The 27,697-nt window shown below is 45.2% G+C and overlaps 5 protein-coding genes across 5 annotated transcripts; 2 read left to right on the forward strand and 3 right to left on the reverse strand.

Annotated features, from left to right (window-relative positions):
* Positions 1–12: 12 nt before the first annotated feature.
* On the reverse strand, positions 13–2,021 carry LOC117838850 (pentatricopeptide repeat-containing protein At1g74630). Its single transcript, XM_034719031.2, has one exon. It carries the CDS (start codon positions 1,951–1,953, stop codon positions 433–435), a length of 1,521 nt encoding a protein of 506 aa, XP_034574922.1. The 5' UTR covers positions 1,954–2,021; the 3' UTR covers positions 13–432.
* A 5,960-nt stretch (positions 2,022–7,981) lies between these two features.
* LOC117837356 (rhamnogalacturonan I rhamnosyltransferase 1) lies at positions 7,982–11,844 on the forward strand. The gene is made up of 8 exons (XM_034716965.2): positions 7,982–8,372; positions 8,850–8,917; positions 9,008–9,096; positions 9,181–9,343; positions 9,426–9,715; positions 10,560–10,764; positions 10,991–11,148; positions 11,293–11,844. The coding sequence occupies exons 1-8, from the start codon at positions 8,210–8,212 to the stop codon at positions 11,528–11,530; spliced, it is 1,374 nt and encodes a 457-aa protein (XP_034572856.1). The 5' UTR covers positions 7,982–8,209; the 3' UTR covers positions 11,531–11,844.
* A 585-nt stretch (positions 11,845–12,429) lies between these two features.
* LOC117837357 (ribulose-phosphate 3-epimerase, chloroplastic) lies at positions 12,430–16,006 on the reverse strand. The gene is made up of 9 exons (XM_034716966.2): positions 15,757–16,006; positions 15,056–15,164; positions 14,603–14,743; positions 14,386–14,499; positions 13,835–13,913; positions 13,162–13,271; positions 13,021–13,077; positions 12,842–12,911; positions 12,430–12,698 (listed from the first exon to the last, which is right to left on the reverse strand). Exons 1-9 carry the CDS (start codon positions 15,849–15,851, stop codon positions 12,649–12,651), a joined length of 825 nt encoding a protein of 274 aa, XP_034572857.1. The 5' UTR covers positions 15,852–16,006; the 3' UTR covers positions 12,430–12,648.
* Positions 16,007–17,586: 1,580 nt separating this feature from the next.
* Positions 17,587–19,756, reverse strand: LOC117837358 (uncharacterized). The gene is made up of 3 exons (XM_034716967.2): positions 19,496–19,756; positions 18,650–18,723; positions 17,587–17,997 (listed from the first exon to the last, which is right to left on the reverse strand). The coding sequence occupies exons 1-3, from the start codon at positions 19,676–19,678 to the stop codon at positions 17,919–17,921; spliced, it is 336 nt and encodes a 111-aa protein (XP_034572858.1). The 5' UTR covers positions 19,679–19,756; the 3' UTR covers positions 17,587–17,918.
* A 1,390-nt stretch (positions 19,757–21,146) lies between these two features.
* LOC117836452 (uncharacterized) lies at positions 21,147–23,243 on the forward strand. The gene has a single exon (XM_034715875.2). It carries the CDS (start codon positions 21,364–21,366, stop codon positions 22,987–22,989), a length of 1,626 nt encoding a protein of 541 aa, XP_034571766.1. The 5' UTR covers positions 21,147–21,363; the 3' UTR covers positions 22,990–23,243.
* Positions 23,244–27,697: the final 4,454 nt, after the last annotated feature.

Consider the following 27,697-nt stretch of genomic DNA (forward strand, 5'->3'; position numbering starts at 1 on the left):
ATGTTGGAATGGTTGGTTTTTATGAAGCCTAATCCTTCAAATACTTTATTTTATGAGGTCTGATCCTTCAAGGTTCGGTGCCACCGAGGCTCATACATGACTGCTTTGTACTTTCCTTGCTGATGTGCAGGATACCACTAAACAATACAGGTGATAGCTATAGACTTGGACTATCTGTAAGATGCATTCATAAATACAGAATTTGACTAGGTTCACAGTGCCTTTGTACCTGTCACCTTGTTCATTCAGCGTAACCATCACTGAAAGAAGAACTGCTGTACATCAGCCATTACAACATCACTAGGAAGGCAGAGACACGTTGACATGTAATCAGTCCATAGGCATCCTCTGGTTTTAAGTGAAAATTGATTGATATATGCCTCCAGGAGAGATTAGCTTGTGAGCCAAAGGCCAGCCATAGGCATCGGCAAACTACTGTTGAGGCAGACAGGCAGTAGTCCAGCTGCTCCAGCCTGTAGTCTTCTTGGCCCCAGTTTCATTCATGACCCGTCTAACCTCCGTGGCATCTGCTGTTCGGCCAGCGGCTGTGTACATATCTATGAGCAAAATGTAATAACCACCCTCCTGCGGGTTTAGGCTCCTTAGTTTATTGACTGCCTTCTCTGCCATGTCAATATTGCCATGCATCCGGCATGCACCAAGTAACACACCCCAGATCACATCATTGCTCTGAATCGGCATTTGCTCTATCATCTTGTATGCTTCCTCAAGTTGCCCTGCCCGACCAAGCAAGTCCACCATGCACCCATAGTGCTCAATGGTGAGCTCCACGTTGCCATAATTTCCTCTTTGCATCGCATTGAACACAGTGCGCCCCTCCTCAACAGAGCCCTTGTGTGCATACACGGTGAGCACTGCGAGCAGTGTCACCCCATCTGGCTTCACGGAATTGTCATCTGCCAGCATCTGATGAAACAAAGCAACTGTGCTATCCACATCACCATGTGATGCATACGCTGAGATAAGCGTGTTCCAAGATGCTAAGCTCCTGACTGTCATCCCATAAAACAAAGCACGCGCTTCTGTTAGGCAACCACACTTAGCATACATATCCATAAGCGCATTGCGGAGTGAAACCATCCAACCAAAACCATTGGAATCAACATACTGCCGCAAACGCTCCCCAGTTGCGAGGTCCCCAAGTGCAGAGCACGCCGACACAACACTCACCATGGTCACCTCGTCTGGCTGCACTGGCATTGCATCAAACAACGCCAGGGCCTCCTGTGGACGCCGTGCCTTGGCATAGGCAGAAATCATGGCAGTCCAGGAAACGACGTCCCGGTGCAGCATTTGGTCGAACACCATTCGTGCGGAATCCAAATGGTTGCCTTTGAGGTGCGCGGTGAGTAGCCCCGAGAAGGAGACTACATCCCGGACGTGCATTTCATCAAACACCCTGCGCGCGTCGTCCACAGCGGCCCGACACGCGTACGCGTGCAGCAAAGCATTGTGGACGTGAGCGTGCGAGCTCCGCGCGCCGAGGCAGCCGTGCTTGAACGCCTGGGCGTGTAGATCAGAAGGTAACCGCCCCGGCGAATGGCAGCGGGCGCAAGACTTGAAGACGAAGGTGAAGGTGAAGGCGTCGGGCCCGGCGCCCGCGCGGTGCATTGCGGTGAAGAGCTCGATGCCAGCGCCGGGCGAGCAGGAGGCTGCCAGGCCGCGCATGAGGGTGTTGTAGAAAAAGGCGAGGTGGGAGGCGGCGGCCGAGATGAACGGTAGGTGGAGAGAGAGGAGCACGGAGGCGTGGCGGAGGTCGCCGGCGGGGGAGACCGCGGCGAAGCGGAGGAGCTTGGCGAGCGCCGCGACGGCGTCGGCCGCCGGGAGTATGTGGCAGCGACGGAGGAGACCGGCATGGAGGAGCCGGAGGTCGCGCTTCGTGGAGCACCGGCCGGAGCAGACAAGTAAATCCGCCAGCGAGATCGACGGCATCACGGCAACTGGCTGCGCGCCATCTGTTCGCCGTCGAGGCCGTGCTGGCTTTTGCGGCGTCTTGTACTGTTTCCTTCACTGGTTCTATTGCTAATTGATGTGGTTCGCCGTTTAAATTGGAAGCAAAATTTCTGGTTACTCCAGCACTTAATGCAAATTCAGATTGAATATTCAAAAACATTATTATGACATGCTCCCTCCGTCCAAATTTTAGATCATTTTGATCTTTTTAATTATATATTTTATTATGCATTTAAATATACTCTATATCTCGATGTAGTAAAACGATCTGCAATTTAAGACGAAGGGAATAGCTATCTAGCGAAGGATTAGTTCACCCGAACGAGAGAAATTTATGTCCGGAAGATTGTATGTGCATTACGAGGACTTAGTGAATTTTTTAGTCCATCTTAGAACTCATTTGAGAGCATGAACAATTCAATAAAAACCAAAGACAACATACCCTCAAACATAGACATTCAGGTTTGTAAAACGTTAAGTTGACAAGATGAAAAACAAAACATAAGTGAAAACTATCAATTTCTTGTCGATGAGTATCATCCCAAGTCTATGGATTTTGAAATTACAGGTTGGGGCCTATAAAGTAAATGTACCATCGACGTCCACGGTGCTAAAAATACTTCAATTGTTGCTAATGTGGCATGCTATTATGGAGATTTCGTATCGACACGTTAGAATCATAAGATGTTTGGCCATTTTGGATACAAAACACACGTTTAACAAGTTCGATGAGACTTTGTTATGCTGATGAAAAGAATGTCGCAATAAACAGGAATTGGTACGACAAAGATCAAATTGAAGAAAGTAAGCAGCGTACATTTTTCCACGCACTTAGTTATAGACATGAGATGTCCGTACCTTCTATGCTTCACCATACGAGATCTATACAGAATTTAAATTTTAAACTACGAGCCAAATATTAGTTCTAATAGATATTTTTTTGAGTGCTTAACACTGTATAGCTTGCAAGTTATTATGCTTAACATTGTTTCTACAGTGCGTTCTTAAATTTACTAGTGGCATAGAAAAGGCAGTTACTCCCTCCGTTCCAAATTGTAAGTCATTCCAAGAATCCTGAAGAGTCAAAGTATCTCAAATTTATCATATAAATAACATTTATGATATCAACTAAGTATCATTAGATTCTTTATCAATTATATTTTCATAGTATATCTATTTGATGTCATAAATCTTTATATTTTTCTCTATAATTTTGGTCAAACTTGAGATGTTTTGACTATCCAAGATTTTTGGAATGACTTACAATTTGAGACGGAGGGAGTAGCTTTTATCAATTAGTTATTCGGCTCTCTTCTAGTCTTCTTTAGGCCAAACCTACCGGACTCCGTCGGCCTTGATCGCGACCTGGGTAGGCTAATTGCCCATCCTATCCAACATGGCATGCCATGGTGGCAAAATCATCCACCAAAACCACCTCAGGGGTTATTTAGACGGTATTACATTAGTTTAGGGTGTATAATATCCGGTTTTGTAGATGAGGGGGTGATGTGGATGACCTATGATAGGTTGGGGGTTATGTAGACTTTTTCTAAGAGAAAAGAGAAAAAAAGGATGGAAAGTTTTTTTGAAGAAGTCTATTTTTAGCCATCGAACTATGATCTCTGTTTGGTTTCGACCATCGAACTCAAAAATCAGAAATCTTTGACCATAGGATTGTGTAAACGGATAGACCATTGAACTGTGTAAACGGATAAATTTAATCACTAAGCTGGTTTGAGGTGTTTTTCGCTGACTTGGATGACAAGTGGCAACAGGATCCATCTGTCAGTCTTGGCAAGGTTAGGCACAGACAATAAAAAATTAAGAAACATAATAAAATATAGTGGGTCCGGCATGTCATCCTCTATCCGTTCATCTTCTTCCTTCAGGCGTCTCAAACTCATCCACTCGGGCTGGCTAGGACTACAACCATGACCCTTCTCGTGCCGCCACTCTGCAGGACCCACCCCTTCCCCTTCCGCCCCGCGCTAGGACCCGCTCCTTCCTGTGCTGCCGCTTGCCGTCCTTGCAAACAATCTTGCTCCGAACTTCAAAAGCTAGATACATCAATTCTCCATGAGAATGTCAGGTAATTGGGCTGATCCACCTGATGCCCGACGCTGCAGCCAGCAACCCAGCGCTTAGCCACCCTAACGCCGCTGCCAAGCTCACCGTAAGTATCGCCAAAGGGCTCCGGGGTCTTGGTGCCGGTTCATGGCCATGGCAAGCCACCGCCACCATGCCCGAGACCACGACGGACAAGAAGACCGCCGCCGACACCGCGACACCGGCCCGCATCACTTCACCCCGAGCGTGAGGGTGGACGAGGGAGGAAGGTTCCAATCCTGGGGCACATGGCGTCAGCGGAGCGGGCTGCGATGGCGCCGCCGCAGCACCCGCAGAGCATCGCGGTGTAGGCTGTGGTGATTGTGTGGCGGAGGTAGAGGAGAGAAAGGAAGGTGGAGAGGGGAGAGAGAAGAGAGAAGAAGTGTTGACATGTGGGCCCATTGCTATGTGGCGATCACATCAGCAAAACCAGCCACCAAAACAATCTGATGGCCAAACTTAGGGGGTGTTTGATTTGCCCCTGCTAGGGACTAAACTTTAGTCCATTTTAGCCCCTAAACCTCCAAACAGTCCTGCTTATTTGGACTAAACTTTAGCCCCTGAACTTTAGTCCATAAGCCACCAAAGGGATGGGGGCTAAAAGGTACCCTAGACACCCCCTGCCCTCATTGAATGCTTGTCTGTTTGCCTCCCCTTGTTGCACCCATCTGCACGTCATCCCCGCCTGCGTCGCCCCCGGTCCAGGCCACTCCTCCACTGCCGCTAGCCCCCTTCCTTTGCTTGGCGCCGAGGTGGGTCGGGGCGCGGGGCGTAGGAGGCAGGGTGCGGTGCACGAGGGGGCCAGAGGACGGGCGGAAGAAGAAAGGAACATGGAGAAGGATGCAATGGCGCTCGGGAGGAAGGAGCAGTAGCTAGAGGAGGGAAAAGGGTAGGGGCAGTATTGATCCCTAGGTCATTATTCAAGTCATTTATTGCTCTTTAGTCCCTATAATCAAACAAGGGGGATTAAACTTTAGTTCCTAAAAATAAGCAAGTTTTAATCCCTAAGTAAGGGCAAACCAAACATGCCTTTATCCGGTTTTGATAGATGGATGGTCAAAGATTCCTGAAATTTCGTGGTCGAAACCCAACTTGTATGGTCAAAAATGGACGTTGTCTTTTTTTTAACTTCACCCTTTGTTAAACTGAGTATAAGTTACGGACTCCATCGGGTGGATGTGAAAATCTGCCGGCGGCGGGCTGAGTGTTGGGCCAGTTTTGGGCCGTGCGACTCGAAACTTCGTACCGTCAGATGGGAGAAAATCTGCCGGCGGCTGGTCGAGTGCTGGTCCAGTTTTGGGCCGTGCGACTCGAAACTTCGTACCGTCAGATGGGAGATGCGACGGTGATGATCTGGTCCGTCTATGCGGACTGGACGGTTTCCGGCCGTTGGATGCACCTCCCAGACATATATACATAGCGAGCAGTGAAGAGCAGCCGCACCGTGTCCTTTTCAAACCCTAGAAAAATTTGAGGGCAGCGGCGGCGGGTGGGGGGAGGGGGCCGTGGGGAGAGGGAGCCGGAGCGGCGGCGGCGGCGGGTAGGGGGAAGGGGCCGTGGGGAGAGGGAGCCGGAGTGGCGGGGAACCCATTCGAGGAAGATGACGCTTCAGCCCTTCGGCTCCGTCGTGGCGAAGTTCGCCTGCTCCATCGTCCGGCGCTCCCCAGGGATAATGGGGCAGAGGGCCGTGGTGGGGCAGAGGGCACTGCGGGCGTCGGAGATGATAAGATCTACGGAGTCTCTTCCGCGCTGCTCGGCGGCGAGCGGTGCAGCACGGCCTCTTCATGGCCAGGTAATTTCAGTTTCTCGCATCAATACAAATGTTCTTCTCGCAGCAAACCACCACTTCTCGCAGCTAATGACATTTCTCTCGGCGACGCGGAGGTGCCTTGCCCAGGGTAACAGCAGTCGTGACGGCTGTGTTAATCTAGCCATGGTGTCTTTGTCTGTGTTCGCTACACTATCGTTCATAGGCCTTGTGTATCTAACATCGTCTTGACAGGCTTCGAGCTCATCTAGACCACGTCCTGTGGAAGGTACGAGCCCCTCACTACTTTACTTTACCTGCGACTGCGAGTTGGGTTGATGTAGTCTTGTGAGTAGCAGATACTGTAGGGTTTGGTTGAGGAACCTCATGGTGGTCTCTCATGAGTTCTCTTGCTTAATACTAATTATTATTACCTTGTGACTTGTGAGGGATGACGTGGTGTTCCATTCCACAAACCAAACAAAAAAGCGAGTGGGAAGATGATTGACCACTCAATTTCTCAAATCAAACACCCTCATTACTAAGGAAAACTGTTGATGATTTTATCTGTTTAACCATACTGTATATCCATGATTAGCTGTTGTTGGGGAGGCGGGTATATTTTGTTACCAAGAGGTAGTTGTTGGATATTTTCTATTGTCCGTACTATGTTTTTCATGCTTAATTGTTGGAGACCATCGAAGAATATTATCATTATTGAGAGATATGTTGGAGACCACCTATTTATCCATATTGTGTTTTGTCATGATTAACTGTTGTTAGGATTGAGGTATGCTTTTGTTAATAAGAGATAACTGCTGGAGATTTTATCTAATTATCCAGACTGCGTGTGTCATGCTTAACTACTGTTGGGAACTGGAGCTTTCGTTAACAAGAGATAACTGTTGGGGATTTTATCTGATTATCCAGACTACATGTGTCATGCTTAACTGTTGTTGGGGACTATGGTCTTGTTGACTCACATGTTTTGTTATTGAAACTGTGCCGTTGTTGGGATGATACTATTTTGGCAGCGGGATAGGTAGATCTTGTTAAGTAATGTACTTGTTTGTCAATTGCAGAGGATGAGCTCCCTGAATCGGTTGATTGGACAGCATGTGGTGAGGATGGTCAACAACAACTACCACAGGCTGCCTCGATACAGCCCTCACAAAAGATTCCTCGCTATGGCTCTGAGTATATCTATAGCCATGGATTAGTGCGGCGACATCCTTTCCTACATGAACACACTTAACATCGGCCCCAAAGCCATCGTCTAGGATGCTCCTTCTCAGTGGAGATCCCACATCGCTTCACATACTCAATTGTGTCTTCAATCTAACCCCCACTACAACACCAACATCATCTTTGTCAGCACCACCTCGTCGGAGATACGCGAAAGGGGCCAGATTGAAGACACATTTGAGTATGTGAAGCGGTGTGGTATCTTAACTGAGAAGGAGTATCCTAGATGATGGCTTTGGGGCGATGGTAAGTGTGTTCACGTAGGAAAGGATGTCGCCGCACTAATCCATGTCTATAGATATACTTAGAGGAATCTTTGATGAGGGCTGTAGCGAGACAGCCTGTGGTAGTTGTTGTTGACCACTTCCTAAAAGAGAGTAACTATAAAGGTTGGCTAATTTAAATTGAAGAGTGGCCTCCTGCTAAAGACTATGAAAAATCTCACTGCCATGCGGTTCTTGTTGTTGCTTATGGCACTGACACCAAGGGTAGGAAGTTCTGGAAGATAAAAAACAGCCGTGGTAAAAAGTGGGGGACAGAGGTTTCGCGTATCTCCAGCGAGGTGGTGCTGACTAAGTTGGTGTTGGTGTTGTAGTGGGGGCTAGATTGAAGACACATTTGAGTATACAGGTTAGACAACTTTACAAAGAGTCCATGAAAATTTACAAAGGGTCCATGAAAATTTGAAATGCCTACTAATCCGCGGTCACCAATTTAATTCTACACGTAAGAAGAAAGTAAAATAAAAAAAATCACGCGTAAAAAATCGCAGTGATTGTGATATCTCTAATCCAAAAGCAGATCTCAACTTTCAATCTCTACCTTTGAGTCTTTGAGTCACCACCGTGCAAAGCCTGGTACATTTGAACATGACTTAAGGGTAGTAGACTCAAAGGTAGAGGAGGGTCATTCCCTCCGGTCCTCCACACTCACCGTCTCGCGGCCTCACCTCCCCCGAGTCCCCCACCCTCCCACGGCCAACAAAATCACCGCATCCCCACCTCCCCGGCCGTCGCGAATCTTCTAGAACATTCTCGAACCGCCGGAAATCGCAACCGCCACCGCCACCAGGACCTGCTCCAATGCCAGTGGCGATCGGGAGGCGGCCGCCCGCCCGCCGGGTCTAGGTTGCGAGCGATGGCGAGGTCGAGGCCTAGGGTTTGGCTCCTGGCGGCCTGCGCCGCCGTGCTGCTGTGGGCCTCCGTCGCGCAGCTCGTCGCCGTCGGCCGCCTCCTCCTCGTGTTCGGCATCGCGGGCGACGCCGATCCTTCGCCGCCGCCGTCCGTGCTTCCGCCCCCAAGTGCGTGTTGTTTCTGTTTTTTTCTGAATAAGTTCGTTTTGATTATGTTCTTATTACTCTGTTTGCATGGAACTTATTAGAGTGCCGAGGGAATGGAAATGGAAAAAATATTTTGAGTTAGAAATGGTGAATGGTATCGGAGCTGTAGAGTGGATGCATTTGTCACCGTCCGTACACAACTTGGTACACTTGTACGTTTGCTAAGCTGCAAATGTTGCCGCCATATGCTTCGATGCGATTAATTCAATAAAATATGTTGCCTCGGAAAGGCATGCCAAACATATGCTGTTGTATATTGATCCTTTGATCTGTTGACACCCTCATGTTTTTCTGGAGGTATTATTGTGAAGTTGCAAATAGCCTCATCTTTTGTTGAGATGAACGTTGTAGGCTCTGTAGATGTGTTGGTCAAATATTGCAGTTCCATTCAATCGCCAATGCAATACAATAATTTCAGTCGCTGTTCTATTTTTTCAGGAATATACAAGAGCAATGGTTATCTCAAGATATCTTGTAATGGGGGTCTGAATCAGATGCGATCAGAGGTCATTTGTTGTTTGCTTCTTCCACTTAATTTCTGATTTCCCTTTTTGTTCCTAACTTTTGTTACTACTTGGAACCTTCATGTATTTCAGATTTGTGACATGGTAGCAGTTGCTCGTCTGCTAAACCTCACAATGGTTGTCCCGGAACTTGACAAGAGATCATTCTGGGCTGATCAAAGGTAATCTTCTTTTTATTGGAGAGGTACACTATGCAACTAACATATTTGATATCTAAAGTGATTAATGTTCTGTGTGGCCGACAGCAATTTTGGAGATATATTTGATGTGAGGCATTTCATTGACTCATTAAGAGATGAAGTGCACATCATTAAACAGCTTCCAGAGAGGCTTGATCCAGGAGATTCGGATGTTATACTTCAAATGCCACCTGTGAGCTGGTCAGATGAAAAATATTACTTGCATCAGGTTTGGAACTCATCTGTGATATACCCTTGTTTTCATGGTGAATGCATCACCTTATACTCTTGATAATCTCTCATCTGTGCAGATCTTACCACTGTTCAGCAAATACAGTGCTCTCCATTTTAACAAAACAGATGCTCGGTTAGCCAATAACGGTATCAGTACAGAGCTTCAACTGCTTAGATGCCGTGTTAATTTTCATGCACTGAAATTCACCCGTCAAATTGAGGGATTGGGGAATAAACTTGTACATAAACTTCGAGCTAAGGGATCATTTGTAGCCTTGCATTTACGCTATGAGATGGATATGCTGGCCTTTTCTGGTTGCAACCATGGCCTTTCATCTGAAGAAGCTGAGGAGCTAAAAAAAATGAGGTTTGTGGCTTACCCTGTGGCCTGTGTGCTGCCTGAGTAGCACAGCCATCTTTTGGATATGACTCAAGTAGTTCTTTATAGGAAACGGCGAGTTATCGTATTACTTCAATGATCTTTATAATTTGTATGGTGACCATTCAAGAAGGGAAAAAATTGTTATGCACTTAACTTGTCTGCCAATGCCAAATATGATGGCATAGATAGTGTGCATAACAGGCCGCTTCCTGTTATCCTCCAAAACAAAAGCATTATGATTCATTTTTGTGTTTTCATTCTAAGCAAAGTGTTGTGGCATCGCTGCTGTTCTTAGCAAAATGGACTGCTAAAATGGCCCATCATTCTTGGCTTTGTTAAATTAGTTTATTGCCAGCTTATTCTGCTCTTTCTCATTTTGAAGAGCTAAGTACAAAAAAATGATGCGGAAAGGGGCAGCCACATTATTGAATTATCTCCCTGCTTCAATTCCAACCGAATGAGCAGAATTGCATAAAGAAAGGGATATTCAATACTAACCATAGAATCTAAATCCTACTGTGAAAGGCATTTGATAAATCACAGCACAATCTATTACCTACTTAATATCTTTGAAACAGTGAAAGTAACAATACAGATTTATTTGTCATTTATTGGCATTTACACCTTATTAGGTAAACAAGTCATTGATAATGCAAAATTTTCATTCTAACTGTAGAATGAGAATAGTTCTTCTGAATGGTGTGTGGTTCAACCCTAGTATACTAGACATGGTGCTTAATACTGACTGTTATTAGACTTGGCCTGCAAGGTATATTAAGGTTCTTTCACTGGGTGCTATTTTTCAAGGATAACCTTTTTTCCCAATTAGATATGCTTATCCATGGTGGAGAGACAAAGAAATTGATTCCCAAGCGAAGAGGTCACAAGGACTATGCCCACTTACTCCTGAGGAGACATCACTTGTTTTGAAAGCCCTGGGATTTCAAAAGGATGCTCTTATATACATTGCTGCTGGTGAAATTTATGGGGGAGATAGGAGATTAGAACCACTCCGAGCTGCTTTCCCTAAACTTGTAAGTTTTTTTCGTTGTAAAAAAATCTGTCAAGTATAGCACACCTTGCCATGTCATGACAATAAATATTTTGCAGTTTTCTAACATACCATTATTTAATGAGATTTCCCCTGTTTTCTTCGAACACCAATTCAGTTATCCAATTGACCAGCATGTCTGGAGATTTCTTTTTTGTTTTCAGTATTCTGTCAAAGTCATTGTGTAAGCAATGCTGAATATCTTTCAGGTAAGAAAAGAGATGCTGCTAGACTCTGAAGTTCTGCGTCAATTCCAAAATCACTCTTCCCAGATGGCTGCACTTGATTTCATTGTTTCCACAGCCAGTGATGTATTCATTCCCACTTTTGATGGTAACATGGCAAAACTTGTTGAAGGCCACCGGAGGTATGAACATTACAGCTAAGGCCATCTGATGAACTTGATTGCTTATTCAGAATAAATGCACAGACAGAGATTCTGCAATAAGTTTTTCTTAAAGGAAATCGGTTTATCTGGTTATGACATACTTGCTTGGATTATTATCAACAGGTTCCTGGGTTTCCGGAGAAGTGTGGTGCTAGACCGACGGAAATTAGTTGAACTTCTAGACCTGTACACCAACAAGGCAATCTCTTGGGACAATTTTGCATCTTCTGTTCAGGAAACTCATAAGAGCCGTGTAGCCCAACCATCCTGCAGGCAAAAACTTGAGAACAGACCGAAAGAAGAGGATTACTTCTACGCTAACCCCCACGAATGCCTGGCCAATTCAAGCTTGTGCAGCTAAACCAACTTTCCAGTCTCTGTAAGGTGAGCAGATGAGAGTAAAATCATTTGCAATCTGCTGGAGGCAAGCAGTCGTTTTGATGTGCAGGGGACTGAAGCCAACGGACACAGCCCTTCACGATCATTTGACTGACATTCCTGATTCTCTGTTGTATAGGTCAGTTTTGTTCGTTTCGCGATTGATTCATTTGCTTCCCGACATGCCAAAATAGGGGCCTGTTTGGAGCATGTAAATTTTGGTTTGTTGTCTGCCGTACCTGTTCATTGATGATTTAGTCGTGATAGTGAAAGGGAGATTTTTTTTCCTTTTGCAAATGCTTCTAATTTTACAAATGTTTAGTGGAAACTTCGCTTTGAAAATCGATATGTCAAAGCTGGAGTATGCAGGACTTGCCTTTCTTTCACGGAAAAGACATGCCAATTTGCTAAGGTTCGATGTAGTTGACTTTCGAAACGGATGCTTGCGATTCTGTATCAGTGTAAGTCTCCTCTGGACTTAACGATTCTGTATATGCCTCGCCCCAGGCCCGTGGCGTGGCCAAAGCTAGCAACGACAAACAGCTACAATGGCATGCCAATCTCCCTACCAGTACCAGGGCCCTCTTCGGGCAGAATGGCGAATTTGAGCGATGTGGTGGCAGGAATGGCGTCGAGTAAACTGAAGACAGAAGCTCACAGTTGATTCGTGAAATGGTTGAAACGGCTACGAAAACAGTACTAAAACTGAGTCTTCCTCTGGAGAACTCATAATCACAAACACAGCAGCAAGAGATGCATGTAACGTACTCCCACAATCCCCAGAATTCCATACGGTTTAACAGTGGAAAATTGAGGGGGCAAAACTCCATGAACGCCCTGGTACCGGTGTTTCAGTCAACTGCCGATGTACACATGGGCGGATTTCGCGAAGAACGATCCCATGCGCGTGTTAATATCACAACATTCTGGGAGCAGTACAAGGCAGGCACCCTCACGGAAAATGAGAAAAGAAAGGGTATATTTCTTTACCACCTCCGTCTTCTTTGATCTCCAATATAACATATAGCTCGACAAGACACATCTATACAAATCGCAGCACTGCTAAACTTGCACAGGGTAATTGAGTATACTTCCAGTTCCTCAGGCCGGTACAGCTACAGGTCTTTGGCTGGTCTTGATTCCTTTGATAGCTGCAGAATTGCATGAGGAGAATCAATAAGAAATTTAGTATCACTTGGTAATGTATACTTGATTCGAAACCTATATGAAATTTCAAATTTTGAATATCAAAAGTAGACAATTGAATATGGATGCTATCGAGAAGAAAACACGCCTGCAGCATAGTCTGGAGCTCCAAAAACTGCAGAACCAGCAACGATGGCATTCGCCCCAGCTTCAATGACCTGCATGTAAGGAAATGTTAGCTCCTAGCTGGACCAGAAGTTCAGGATTGATCCGTGAAATGAGAGGATAAAGTTAAATGGCAGCACGAAAAAAATCTAGACATGTTACCTTGTAGGCATTGTTAGGACCAACACCACCATCAACCTCAATCCAGGGGTTCACTCCCTACAAAACAAAAAAAATAAATAAATTTTCGATGCTTTGAACGTCAGGGCAGTGAGAATACTTGCAAGCAAACAAGGGGTATACCTTCTCTGCACATAACCTTCTCAAGTCTGCAATTTTCTTTACTTGACTCTCAATAAAGCTCTGGCCACCAAACCCAGGATTGACAGACATGATCAAGACCAGGTCAACAACTGCACACAAAAATTGAAGTAATGCGATTAGAGTGTCAGTACATGTTGGCTTTTCAGTTATTAGGGCAGTGATGAATTGATGAGAAAAGTAGTTAAATGTATACTCAAGCAACTACAAAGTTTTACTGAGATCTTGTCCAATGCAAGCCTTGTGACTACATGGTGGATAGCCAAGAAAGTCAAGAGTGCCATGTGGTCAAAACTATCACCAAATTCTTACAAGAAGAAGCACCATTTTCCTCTTAATAACTAAAATCTCTATTGTAGCTATGCTGGTAGAAGAAAAGCAAAATCAGTGGCGGAATAACAGGATTGAGTAGCCTGTTTAAAGTTTAAACTCCACATGCCTACACGAATGGCCTTGTACTTACTCCAATATCAATCCTCAACAGTCATCATTTACTATTAGTTATAAATAACTAGTAATGAATATATTATAGGGCTTTTGGAACCTAAATGGCAAGAATAGATAGTCTGAACCTGGTCTAGTAACATCAACAGACTTTTTGAACTTCACACACATGTCAAGATACCAGACACTGAAATGAGCGTCATGATCTTACCATCAAGAACATAATCTATTGCGCTGAGTGGAGTCGCTGGATTCAAAACAACTCCTGCCTTTGCTCCTAAACTTTTAATCTGACAGAAAATGGAATACAACATAAGTTCCAACATTCACCATGGCATTAAAAGGGATAACATGACACCACAATGGCTGGGATATTCAAAGATCTGCAAAGCAACTTGTTGTGCCTAGTCCTAAATCACAACTATAGTACATCTCGGAACGTGTTGCTTATAGGCCTAACACTAACATGTAACAAGTGTGCTCCTATAGCACGAGCCTAGTAACAGTTCAACCTCACAAATCACACACAGAAAAGGCACTCTCATTTTCGATAGCAGTCCATGATTCTATACTAAATCATGAATAAACAGAAGTACAATGAAGTGTTTAAGTATTAATTGAAACCATTTGTATTGCATAGCACCATGTAAGCAGGAAAAAACACATTCATTGCTTTATATCCAAATAAAATTAAAGTTATCAGCAATAAACTCTATTAACTGAGACATTAACCGGTAACATAATGGTGGCGTAAATGTTTACCTGATTGACTGTTCGGTGCAAATGGATGGTTGATGATTGTTCACAGTGGACACTAACAATATCAGCACCTGCCTTAATAAAATCTGGGACTCGCTGCTCAGGTTCCACAATCATCTGCAGTAAAAATCAGAAATCTCCACATTCAGCAGGGGTCAACAAGGGATGAAAGTACATCATATAAGAACCTAGAACTTGACTGGGGCTTCCAGAACAATACCAGATGTACATCCAATGGAAGATCAGTCACTGGACGCAGAGCATCAACAACCAAAGGTCCAATCGTGATATTTGGCACAAAGCGTCCATCCATGACATCGACATGAATCCAATCACATCCTGCCAGCTCCACAGCTTTTACCTAGTAATGTTAAACATCATGGCAAGATGAGCACAGAATATTTGTACATTGGCATCAAGAAAATGCATGTTATTTACACCAGAGCTTATTCCATTGCCTTATTTGTAGGGAAAGAAGTTGCTTATGAGCTGGTGGAACAGGAATACATTGTGTAAGGCCAAATTTGCTGATGAATGGATGAATATGGCATTATCAAGCTATTCCGTCAATAGTAGCCTAACATGCGTGTATGACATATTCCCAAGCAATGGTCAGTGCAAAAAAAACATGTCAATGAAATGGAGTTTGGTGGATGTTGGTATCTTAACGGACCTGCTCACCAAGCTTGGAAAAGTTTGCGGATAGAATGGAAGGTGACACAATGATGTCATTCTTTGAGAACTTGTCGACCCGAGATGTTGCCCTCACTTGGAATGCCTTCCTGGAAACCACAAAACAAAACAAAATGAACTTAAGCTCACAGTTCAGAACAAAAAGAAGCAAGAACCAAACAACAAAGTCGCCATCAAATGCCCTGACTAGATTTGGTTTTCTTTCTTTCTTTTTTTTGGCCCCTTTCCCTTGTTCTCTCGTCAACAGGTAACATGGACCGAAGATCACATAAAGAGCATCATGGACATGGGAGCTGTTAACTTCAGCATAAGCAAGGACGATCGATTGCATTTCCAGACTGACGAATTTCACCACAAGCAACATCAAAGTAACATACGCAATTCTTATCCTCGCCACCCACTATGACAAACTATTCGTTGTCAGGGACTCGGGCCATTTGATCCAGAGCGCGCAATCCATGTTCTGCTTCGCCGACGGCATAGCTCACAGTTTGCAGCAGCGCCGCTCGGAGCCATCGGGGAGGCAACGGAACAAGGGATCGCAAGTAACTTCCGACGAGGAGCGAGATGGAACAGAATCGAGCAGGGGGTCAAACCGCCCGCCGCCATGCTAGATGCTACTACCTCGCGCGCGGGCGCCGACACGGCGAAACGGGAAGAGGGAGAAGGGAGTGGGCCAACCTGGGGGAGGAGAAGGCGAGGCCGCGGCGGTGGCCGAGGGAGGCCGTCCGCAGGGATGCGAAGCTGGAGCATAGCGACGACGACGGCGACGCCATCTGACTACCTGCCAAAGCCACCAACTCTTCCCTTCCGGCTCTTGGCTTGGTGCACGAGCAGCTTTGTTTTCTCTGGGTCTGGGGGCGAGCCGAAACGCTTCGGGTGGAGAAGCGATTTGGGGTTTGGCGGAGGAGAGAGCTGGATGGAGAAGGCGATGCCGGGGCTAGCCGCCAGTCGTTGGTTATCCGCTCGGCAGCGCGGTCCCCGACCCAATCGGGAGCCGCCGGGCCACAGAAATCGCAGCGCCTCCGCCCTCCGCCCCTGCGCGTTTACACGTCAGGCAGCCTTGAGTGTAATACAGTTATCAGAATAGCCCCTACTAATTGGACTGGATTTAACGGTTCTAATAGAATAGGTTTCGTTTGAAAATTATTTAGATTGATTATTAATAGGTTGATTCATCGAATAGTTGGTTTGGTTTGGATTCCTCATAAGAAGAAATAATTTGGGAGTGGTTTAGAGTGTGTTGCATTGGTTTGATTCACAAAACAATTTAAGGATATGAGCCACATACAAGTCCAACTATATTTTTTCGCATGAATTATCTAATTATTAAACTAAATCATCTCCAACAAATTTTAATCAATTTCGTTAAAATTAAAGTGTGCCGACTCTTGATGCGGGACCCACATATATGTCCAACTACTATTTTGCACAAAGTAGCAGACACTTAAACTGAGTCATCTCCAACAAATTTCGATCAATTTCGCTAAAATTTTAAAGTGTGAACGCAAGGTTTAATTCTAGGATCCGACTCTTGACGCGGGACCCACATGTATGTTTAGCCATACCATTTTACACAAAGTAGTGGGCAATCAAATTGAGTCATCTCCAACAAATTTTGATGAATTTTGCTAAGGTGTGAACGTGAGGTTTTAATTCTAGGGTCTGGCTCTTAATGCGGGGCCTAAATGTATGTTTAGCCATACTATTTAGCATAAAGTAGCGGGCAGTCAAACTCTGTCATCTTCAACAAATTTCGATCAATTTCGCTAAAATTTAAGGTGTGAACATGACATTTTAGTTTGAGTCCGGCTCTTGACATAGGACCCACATGTCGGACTCACATTTATTTCAAATATATATGAGTTTTTTTATACGAGCCTATAGATTTATATAGCAAAACTATGGGTTTTATCAACTAGTATGTGATTGACTTGGATTTAGATAATATAAATATAGGGTTGATGTGTACAATCCAATTAGCAGGCCTACCTGGGAACTAGGTAACTGTGGCCGTTGAATGTCAGAGGATGAAACTCCTCTCACGTATGATAAAACTTCTCCTCCTCTCCTTATAAATATTTTGTCAAATCAGGAAAATTGATAATGTGACATAAAAATTAATGGTCACGAGACTCCCGTTAAAATTGACCTCAGAGGTTTTTGGTGGCGGCCGAGCCCCACTACCGCGGTTTCGTCGTCTACCAGACTACTCGGCGGCCTGGCCTGTGCCGCCCACGATTCCGCACCGAAATGGCACGAAATGGACCGGAATGGCATCGATCTTCGGAGGCGCATCCGCTAGCCTTGTCCACTGGAATCGGATATGCCACCTGTGAATGCTGACAGATTTTCTCTGACGAACATACGAGAATCAGATACCATTTGCTACAGGACAAAAAAACTTCTGTTTCTGGAAACGAAACAACTCCTGTCATGCTGCCACGCTGATTGATTATCCTTCCACACTAGGAACGCAAGTAATATCTCCCCAAGCTCCAAGCCAGGATATTCACCTCTAGATCCCTCTGAAATGGTGAATTATTGGCAGTACCTTTTTCACTTTCTGACGATTACATCATAAGGCAAACAAATCCTCAGGGAAAAAGAAGCGCCAAACTGATAGTAGCTTCACACAATGGTCCTACTACAAGACACCGTCAGTAATACAATAACGTGTCCACCCTTGCCAAGAGCAGAGACAAGTTTGAAATGATACTATGAAATTCAGACTAGAGTAATTGTACCATAATTAAACGAGATGTGAGAACTTTGGTTGGTGGTATTGCATTTTCAGAGGTCACTAGCTTGGCGCACAAACTGAAGTAGGCAAAACCAAACACTTATGAGCTTGATTCGCTGGGGTTTCCTCTTTCTCCGCTGCAGCAGTAGAAGTGAGGCAGCTTCACTCGGCCACAGCACCTGCAAGGCACAAAAACGAGTCATGCCTTTGGCGACATGTCACAACAGGAATAGGAACAAGTGTACAATTGGATTGTGCGTGTTGGGAGCATTCAGAAGATGAAGTATTTTTCTAAGACAAAGTTCAGGTATTTTGCTCTAATTATTCTACAGCAATATGACGAGAAGCACATGAAGCAAACATCAACGAAGTATGAAGGTGTAGCCAAGAATGGAAACTGAAACAGGATAACCATTTTCTAGACCATGTTGTGAAGGCAACATATATACCACACTCAGTTACTACAAAGCAAAACTGTTGATAGCATGACTAGTGTCTAGGTCTGTAACCTACTGTCCCCCAGTCTCCCAGACTCTGAATTGTGGAAAGTACATCGTGTGCCATTAAAACACTCTCTGTAGCCATTGGTCGCAGACTCAGCAGTGCATTCTTAAGGGTGAGGGCATTGCTAAAAGTAGCCTTATATTTTCATCTGACCAGTCAGATAATTGTGCAAGACTGCCAGCAAATGATAAAACAGCTACAATCAATAACTCTCTTGCATAGGGAAAATATGATAATCACTGATATACCAAGATCACATGATAAAAGACTAGCAACAGTCAAACAAATTAAATAAGGCATATTAGCAAACTTAGCTTTTAAATGTACCTGCAACGGACAATCACTGGCACAGGCTTCAAGGCTTTGGGTCCGTTCCTCAAGCCCTTCTTGTATTTGGAGACCTGACATGCATAAGAGAGTATAAGGGCATCTACTGACATCAGTGTCTAGAAAAGGCAACAAGCACAAACCAAAGAACAATTTTCTAAATTCCAACCTGAAGAATGTAAAGCTGGTGAAACGATGCATATTGGACTGACGAACAAACATATATACCAGGCCAAAATATGATGCATCTTTTAAGACAGTTGGATACATATGTTGTTATGACAGAGGTACAAGTCAATGATTTTTCTATAAAATCAGTCCACTGCATACATCCAAATGTTGAAAGGTGTTAGATGATCATAACATGCCTGAAATAAGAACGATTTCTGAATGGTTGTTCAGTGTTGATTCTTATCTGTTTCCCTGATTTATCACACTGGCCAAACAGTATCATGATGAGTTACACCTACATCGACTTTACCACTCAAACCATCAAACACATAAAAAACAGTTTGCTTGCTCTGTTATTAATACCAAAACTTAGACTATTTTGATAATCTTTGCACGCATTTGGAAATCAGCCCAAACTATCGTACCCCTTTGACTTAAGGTACTTAATGCTCCAGGTAGATTATCCTAAACACGGAACACCATCTACCTTTATGATCCGCTAGCACAAAGGTCGAAATGACACACATTTCTGCTCACAGGCAATTCAACAAACACCTAGAGTGCAGCACACTATATCGCATCACCAGCCACGATCACCACGAACAGACGACACACCTAGTAGGCACATAAGTAACAGGCTTGAACGCGAAGTATAGCGGGGAGAAGTGAACACACCTTCTTCTTGGGAACGGCCATGAGCTCCATGGAAGGTCCCACGGCGGCGCCGAGGCCGGGGACCACGAGCGACTGCGCCTCGGTGAGAGGGGCGGGAGGAGGAGGCGGTACGAGGGGAAGTCCGGAAGGCAGGCGAGGCACCGCCACGGCTGCCGCACGCCGGAGCCAACCCGCCGCCGCCATGGATCGCCCTTGGGGTTCCGGGGGTTACGAGCAGAAGTGGGGAAACTCCTCAGAGAGGCGTGGGAATGGAGCTGATCTGACCGTTGATTTCGATCGGGCGGGTTAGGTGAACCAGGAGGGGAACCTGAAGGCGGAGAGCGTACGAATACGTAAACGCCTTTGCAATACGTGTTACAGAAATCCAATTCACAAGCTGTTTGTGCAGGCTAAGGTCCGCAGAGCTGTGGCTGTGGCTGAAATAGCTGCGATTGTGGCTGCTTTGGTAAAGCAGCTTCTCCGGTGAAGTTAAAGTCATTCTGGAAAGCGTTTGGTAAAACAGCTTCTCCTGTACTTGTAGGAATAGTTGTGAGAGGTCAAATGTCCTGTATACTCTTTTTCTATGGATCGTTAGAATGGATAAATTATTGAATGTTTATCGCTTTTTCTTTTTTTAATACATCTCTTTCTTCTGGTATTATCGGGTTCCGCACATTTTACCGCAGCCTATTCTTTCCCGTTCCTTTTTTCCCTTTTTTTTCTTCTACCTTTTCTTCCCTCGTAACCTCTTATCTAGTTCCATTCTTATCTTTTTTGTTTGGTCTTCGTCTCTGTCCCGTCTCTTTTTCTCCGCCGTTGTGTCTCTACTGCCTCGCCGCTCAAGCCTCACCCGGGCGCTGCCTCACCGTGACGGGTTGTTCCTTGCTACTCTGCCTCGCCGCACCTCGTCACCGCTTCCCTGCTGCTCTGCCGGCCAGCGCCTCCGTTCAGCACCCAGGCACCCCGCCGCCGGCACCTCCGCTCCCCGCGCTGGCCGTCGGCCGCCTCCGCCGCGCGCCTCCACCCAAGTTGGGCCTCGCCCGCGCCGCCATCGCTCTGCCCCCTCCTCGTGCAGTCACGCTCCCTCTGCCCCTCCTCGTGCTGCCTCTCTCCGATTGTGGGTCCCAGCCGAGGGCAAGGGTGGCAATGGTGGGGAGGAGCTGCAGGGAGTCGATTTTTTTGGCTCCCCCTCCATCAAATGGCTCCAGTCAGCACGATCCCAGGAACTTCTCCACCGAAGCTGTTTTCTGCACCACCGTTTGGTACAGCTTCGCCTGAAGTCGGAGGAGAAGCCGCGACAAAAGCCCTACCAAAGAAGGCCTAAGATTCACTTAACTTTAGCATGTGTACATGCAGCTCAACTTGACTGACTTGCTAAAATGCAGCCTAGATCTTCTCACATCCATTTTCAACCTGAAACCGATCTCTTGATCAAAGCCCAAGTGAGGACGAATACGGAAACAAAAGGTGTGAAATGCCGAAATATAATGATCGAACAATCTATGCATTTAATTCCCCTATGGCCCGATCATCGCTCTTCTACTATTGCTACGTGCAGATGCAGTTTTCAAACTCAACCATTCAGAATTTCAGAAATCGTTCGTATTTCGTATTAACACGCAATAAAAAGCACCATTACTGAACCGACCTCCACTGACAACTCATAGCCGTTACTCCGGTCTCCAGCTCCAGGACTCCAGATCCATCCACAGCATTCAAAATTTCCCAACCCAAACCAGCACCCCGACATCGCCGCGCCGCGCCCACTCAGTCCTCAGTGCGCCGCTCGCAGCTCGAGTGCTCCACCTGCAAGTCCCAACCAACAAGCCCCGCAGAGAAGTGCATTAATCTCGCTCGCAGCTCGCAGCCCACGGCCCTACAGCCGAGCGATGGCCGGAGTCCGGGACGGCGGCCTCGACGACGAGACACTGCAGCAGCTGCGCAGCCGCGCGACGCAGCTGCTGCTCAAGGAGGACTGGAGGGAGTACATCGCCGTCTGCTCCCGGATCGTCGACGGCGCCTCCGACGACCGCCGCGTGCTCTGCTCCGCGCTCGCGCACCGCGCCGACGCCCGCGCCCGCCTCGGGGACGCCGCCGGCGCGCTCGCCGACTGCGACGCCGCGCTGGCGGCGGACCCAGCACACCCCGCCGCGCTGCTCTCCAAGGGCGCGATCCTCCGCGGGCTCGGCCGGTACGCGCTCGCGGCCGACTGCTTCCGCGCGGCCGCGCTCGCCGCGGGCGGCGGCGGCGCGGACGAGGCGCGGGAGCTCGTCGAGCAGTGCAGGCGGCTGGAGGCGCAGGCGAGGAGCGGGGCGGTGGATCTGTCGGAGTGGGTGCTCGCGGGCTTCGCCGGGAAGTGCCCGGATCTCGCGGAGTACGTCGGGCCGGTGGAGGTGCGCCGGTCCGCGCACGGGGGCCGAGGGATCTTCGCGGTCAAGAACGTCGAGGCGGGGTCTACTCTGATGGTGACCAAGGCGGTGGCTATCGGGAGAGGGGTTCTTCACGACACCGCTGATGGCGGCGAGAAGATGGTGGTGTGGAAGGACTTCGTCGACAAGGTGCTCGACGCCGCCGAGAAGTGTCCGAGGACGGCAGCTCTGATTCATACTCTGTCCGCCGGCGAGGAGCAGCAGGACGATCTAGTTGTTCCGGAGATAGCATTGTTTAGGCAAGAACCCGGGGATCTCAATCTCAGTGATGACGGCACCAACGTGGTGAGGGAGAAGGGAACACAAGAGGTTCTTGATGTGGACAGGATACTGAAGGTGCTCGACGTGAACTGCTTGACCGAGGACGCACCAGCCGCTGATTTGCTCGGGAAGAATGGTGTTGTCAACTGCGGTGTGGGGCTCTGGATCTTGCCGTCGTTCATCAACCATTCTTGCCACCCCAATGCCCGGCGCACTCACGTCGGAGACAACGCCATTGTCCACGCGTCCAGAGACATCAAAGCTGGGGAGGAGATCACATTTCCCTACTTCGATGTGCTCGTGCCGGTGAGCAAGCGCAGGGAGGCATCGATGGCTTGGGGATTTGAATGCAAGTGTGATCGGTGCAGGTTTGAATCCGAGGATTTCATTCTTAAGCAGGAAATACTGAAATCAGAGAATGACTTGGTCAATGGGGGAGACATGGGAGCCCTGGTGGTGCGGCTGGAGGAAAAGATGAGGAAGTCCATGGTGAAGGAGAGGCGAAAGGCGTTCTTGCGCGCGTCGTTCTGGAGTGCATACTCGGCCTTGTATGATTCTGATAAGCTGGTGAGAAAATGGGGCAGGCGAGTTCCCAGCGAGGCCATTGTAGCAGAGAGCATTGTTGATGCGGTCGGCGGGAGTGAGAGCATGCTGAGAGCAATGCTGAGGGGTTCCAGGGATGCTAATGGCTGCGGCAACCGGCTAGAGACGGAGGACAAGGTGGTAAGGATAGGGAGGGCGACCTATGGCAAGGTGGTGAAGAGACACGCAATGAGAGCTCTCTTCAGACTTGCACTGGATGAAAATAATAACATTAACCTTTAGATTTTGATCCTGTTACTTCTAATTTATTCTTTATTAGTTGGGGCAGCTTCAAATAGGTTCATGTTACCAATTGTTAGGAATTTATATACAGCAAATATTCAGGTTTGCACAACATTTGTAATAAGCGGGTGAGAAAGAATCAGAGATCATCCATGAGAGCTCTATTTTCATGCTCTCTTGGTCTTGGTTTCAGATTGTTCTTTCGGTGCTCGCATGAATCGTTTAATTTTTGAAGTGACGTTCTTTAAATTTCATTATCCTCTCTTCAAGGATTGGCAATTGCATGACTATATTCCATCAGTCATTCTATGACAAGAAAACAACCCGCTTTGTTTTCACAATCGCTCCTTTCATGACTACTTTTTGACAGTTCAAGATCAATGACTGTATCATTGTGCCTCAATTAAGGAACTGTGGACAACAAAGAATTCAGAATTCTGTTTCTGATTGGTACAGTTTTGAACTTTCAATACCGAGCTGAACAGGCACAATATTGGATACGAAGCCTGGCAACAGAAATATGAAGTCCTAAATGAGATAAAAATGCATATAACCTGTATATAAGAGCGACTCATTTTCTTGGTGGGCAGATCACAAAAAGGAACACAAAAGTAAAGCCCCAACTTGTCCGGGAGTTGTCAGGGACACCGTGTACGAGGTTATCTTAATTCCAGTGATCCCGTCATACCAATATTGTCTCAACCAATCTTTCGAGAAAAATAACTTGTCTCAAGCAACGGCAAACACCAAGCCCAAGCCCAGTTATCCTTTTCTCTGGAACTAATTGGGCTGGCCTTTTGTTCGGAACATTTAATTTTATTCTTGGAACAATGATCCTAATTGGGCCGATCTATTTGGGACTCCTTCCCCTACCATTTTACGATATGTTCAGTGTTTTTGGTGAAAAGTTTTTCTATTCATTCTTCAACTTGTATAATAGTATACAACCTGCTAAAGTTGCTCTTGGCATGCAATGTGTTCTTTTGTTTCTTTTCAGCGTGGAGAAGAGTAGCATGAGTTTCGCGTGAATTGTTTCAAGATGGGGTGATTATATTGTCTCTGCTACTGAGCAGCCTAAGGCTAGCTGCATGCTGCGTCTGAAACAGTGGCTGATGCAACAATCAAGATTGTAGATTTGGTTTAATGCATAGCAGGAACTAGAATTGGAGCTAGAACATGAAAATTTGTATCATGTATTTATAAAAAAAGTACATATAAAACGTTTATATGTTTATTGTGGTAGCCGTTGAAGCTAGGTTTTGGGTTTAAGCTACTACTGTATTTGAGACGAGTTGTCTCATGCTGGTAATTGCATTGGGGTCTACTGAGGCGTAGATTGGACCTGGATACTGAAAATCGTCATCATGAGATATGATCAATAATGCTAAATTTAAGGGTTTTGCCCCTTTGCCTTGAATGCCTTGCCTACATATATGGTGTATGCTCATGCAGTTGAGTTGCTGCTGATTATCTGCACTACTGTATGGTTTAAGGGCATGCAGCACTAGCTAGGGCGTTTTAGATGAACTGGTATCTCTGGTGTGTGTCATGGCCAGGCAGGAAGCAACAACATGCTCCAGGTCCGTGGCTGACACGGTGAGCTTAGCTTCTCACCTTAGTCCAGGACCAGGTGGACCCAACATAGGATGTGGGTGTACACATGTACACCCAATATTTTTTCAAAGAAAAATCTGAATTGATATGTATATAATGCGTATATTGTAACTATATCAGACTGGACTCGAACACAAATAGCATAGCGTAGGGCTCGGGGGTGCTCCATTTCGCAAGCAGTAAGGAAAGAGACGGAACGGAGGTGATGAGGTGAAAGAACATGAAGACCAGAAAAAAAGAGAGTTGAACCTGTGGAGGGTGGAGGAGGCGAAAGAGCACGCTCTATAGGTAACAAACCATAAACGGGTCCAGTTCATAACCCCTTCTGGAATGCGTCCTTTTTTTTTATGACTTCCTCATGTTCTGTTTTTGTCCAGTTTGGAGTACACGTCAAACCTCACATCTCTAAAATTGTTGCTTGTTCTTAAGCAACCGACTCGAGTAATAGCTTATGATGTACATACAAGTATTCCTAAATTGCAGAAGCTTCGGGTAATCACACTCTCACTCACACCTAACTACTTGACGAATGGTGTGGTTCTCCTTCAAAAGTCAACTTTGGGATGTGAAAAACAAAATACATCATGCTTCTGTTCAATAATTGCAGTTTGTATGCTGCAGCACCAATGTGTAGGTACAACATTTTTTTTATCTATGTTTGTAGTATTTAGTGTTAAAGGGTGTAAGAAAATGAATGCGTTGAAGGGAGAAGATGAAGTAATGATATATTAAATATGAGACTGTAATATTATCAGGCATTGCATGCAGCACTCAAATGTATAGTTTCCAACACTTTAATCATACGGTAGAAAAAATCACCATGATAGATATTTTACGTTATGCAACATTTTAAATCATATGGTAGAAAAAAATCACCATGATGGATATTTTACGTGCTAGTTATGTAACAATTAAATTAAGCTACAAATACATGATTAGCTTCGAGAAGTTGAGCAGTATACACTATATACAATTTAATTTGGTATTTATATCTAAAATCTTTCTACTTCTAATTTCAAATTATTGTATCATAAACATGTACATGAACTCACATTTTTCGTGACTTATTTTCTCTTAACAATTGTTATAATTTCAATTTAATCTTAAAATAATATTTTTGTAATAATATTAAATCATGAGGGAAAATAATAAAAGTTCTTGATATGATCTATTGTTAAAACATATTACAATGACTTATATTTAGAATTTGATGGAGTATAAATTTTTTTATATTAGTTATGTACACTAAATTTTGAAGGTTCGCCACTATCCAGGGCGATTCTTGAGTCCTAGACAATTCAACAACAACACAGTAAGAAATAGGAACCAATACAGCTTCGGTGCATTCTTGTCAAGCGTAGAACGATCCCACATTCAAACCAAAACCTTCAAGAAGAAAGGACGCAAGAACGGTGTGGGTGCGCGCGCACGCACGCACGCGCGCGCACACACACACACACACACATATATATATATATATATATATATATATATATATATATATTAATACAAACCATGCAGCGGTCACTCATCCCAACTGATATAGAACCCATAACAGCAAGTGAGGTATCATCCCAAGCAGAGTAAGTGAGGTATCATACCAGGCAGAGTATTGTAAGAATATTCATGATGCAAATAAATGCAATGCACCTAGTCTGATCGATCTCTTGTCTTGTGGGTGTTCTTGTCTGCTAACAAACAGGCGACATAGAACCAGGTACTGTAGTTGCATCATGCATGCGTCTCCCTACCAATAAAAACCAGAGTAGCACTCATCGTTGCGTTACCATGGTCGTGCCACCATCCGCACATGCTAATCGTAATCAATCATCAAACAGTATCTCACTGGTCGGTCACGCTAGAACCGCATGCTGGAGCATGATCTATATAGGGTCTTCTGCTCTGGCCTCGTCGCCATTGCCATCACGATGCTAACGAAGGTCGGTGGTGGAAGGCGTCGATGTTAAGGGTCCTTGTCCAGCATCCGAAGGAGGAGTGGGAGGATGAAGAAGGCCGGTGGGAGGCGTCGATGTTGAAGGTCCTTGTCCAACTTCCGGAGGAGGGGGAGGAGGAATCGCTGCTGCTTCCGTCTCTGTCGCTGCAAATACGGGCTGACTTCTTGAGATGGGTCATGGGTAGGTAAAACGTACATGGGTAAATAGTGAATCAATAGTTGGATGGAGAAAACCAACAACTGAGATAAATAATGTGATTACATGTACGTGTGGTTTTGCATTTTCCAAGAGTTGGGCTTAAATATGGGTCAAATGCGAACGAGTCAACAAGGAGGGAGGCAATGCGCAATCCGCCTGGGATTCCTATATAACTTTCGTCTTCATAACTTTCAGTGATTGAGATTTGTGCGGATCGTAATGAACGACTAGGATTGAAGCTGACGGGATGGGCAACTCAACAATTGTCCGCACATGGGTAGTTGCATGGATGGTTAACCGATAAGATTTAATTTGATTTTTATCTTTAAATCCATTTTCCTTTCAAATTATAAACTTTTTTGAAATCTGTTTGAACCATGGTGTTAGTTAAGATTTATACAACAAAACAAGATCCAATATGATTGTATTTTAATTTATATATATTGTTTTAAAAATCAACATTCAGAATATATTGTTTCAACATTTTTAATATATGTGCTCAAGGATATACTATTTCAATATTTTCATATAAAATGTTGAACTAATTTATTAGAATCGTTGAACTAAGTTTGAATACATGTTGAATCTATTAGTTTTAAATTATTAGATTATTTTGAACACACTAGGTTAAAATATTTTACAAAATATTGAATCATTGACGCACAGAATGCAGTAATTATGCTTTGAATTTATATTTTGGGACAGCTATGATCCCCTAACAATTGCCCAAACCATGTAATAAATAGGCAGAGTAAAAACATCTTTTTTTTTCAGAAAAATCAACTTCTGCTCTTCATCACCTCCTAATAGCGGAATGAAATTACGGTATTCTTTTTTTTTCATCAGATCATTGCAAAGGATATCACAGAAGCTATCGACAAGGGTTTGGGATTAGAGCACGTCCTGCTTGTCAAATTGAATGATGAAACTTGAAGTTATAG

Source organism: Setaria viridis, chromosome 9 (assembly GCF_005286985.2).
Source record: "Setaria viridis chromosome 9, Setaria_viridis_v4.0, whole genome shotgun sequence".
Lineage (NCBI taxonomy): Eukaryota > Viridiplantae > Streptophyta > Magnoliopsida > Poales > Poaceae > Setaria > Setaria viridis.

Coding starts and splice junctions, on each gene's coding strand:
- LOC117837358 (XM_034716967.2), bottom strand. CDS start 19,678: ATGGCGGCGGCGGGTTGGCTCCGGCGTGCGGCAGCCGTGGCGGTGCCT. Junction 18,724..19,495: donor TGGCCGTTCCCAAGAAGAAG/GTGTGTTCACTT, acceptor TATGCATGTCAG/GTCTCCAAATACAAGAAGGG. Junction 17,998..18,649: donor CCAGTGATTGTCCGTTGCAG/GTACATTTAAAA, acceptor TGTGCCTTGCAG/GTGCTGTGGCCGAGTGAAGC.
- LOC117837357 (XM_034716966.2), bottom strand. CDS start 15,851: ATGGCGTCGCCGTCGTCGTCGCTATGCTCCAGCTTCGCATCCCTGCGG. Junction 15,165..15,756: donor CTCGCCTTCTCCTCCCCCAG/GTTGGCCCACTC, acceptor TGTGGTTTCCAG/GAAGGCATTCCAAGTGAGGG. Junction 13,272..13,834: donor AATAGATTATGTTCTTGATG/GTAAGATCATGA, acceptor TTTTGTGTGCAG/TTGTTGACCTGGTCTTGATC.
- LOC117837356 (XM_034716965.2), top strand. CDS start 8,210: ATGGCGAGGTCGAGGCCTAGGGTTTGGCTCCTGGCGGCCTGCGCCGCC. Junction 9,344..9,425: donor AAAAATATTACTTGCATCAG/GTTTGGAACTCA, acceptor TCATCTGTGCAG/ATCTTACCACTGTTCAGCAA. Junction 10,765..10,990: donor GAGCTGCTTTCCCTAAACTT/GTAAGTTTTTTT, acceptor AATATCTTTCAG/GTAAGAAAAGAGATGCTGCT.
- LOC117836452 (XM_034715875.2), top strand. CDS start 21,364: ATGGCCGGAGTCCGGGACGGCGGCCTCGACGACGAGACACTGCAGCAG.
- LOC117838850 (XM_034719031.2), bottom strand. CDS start 1,953: ATGCCGTCGATCTCGCTGGCGGATTTACTTGTCTGCTCCGGCCGGTGC.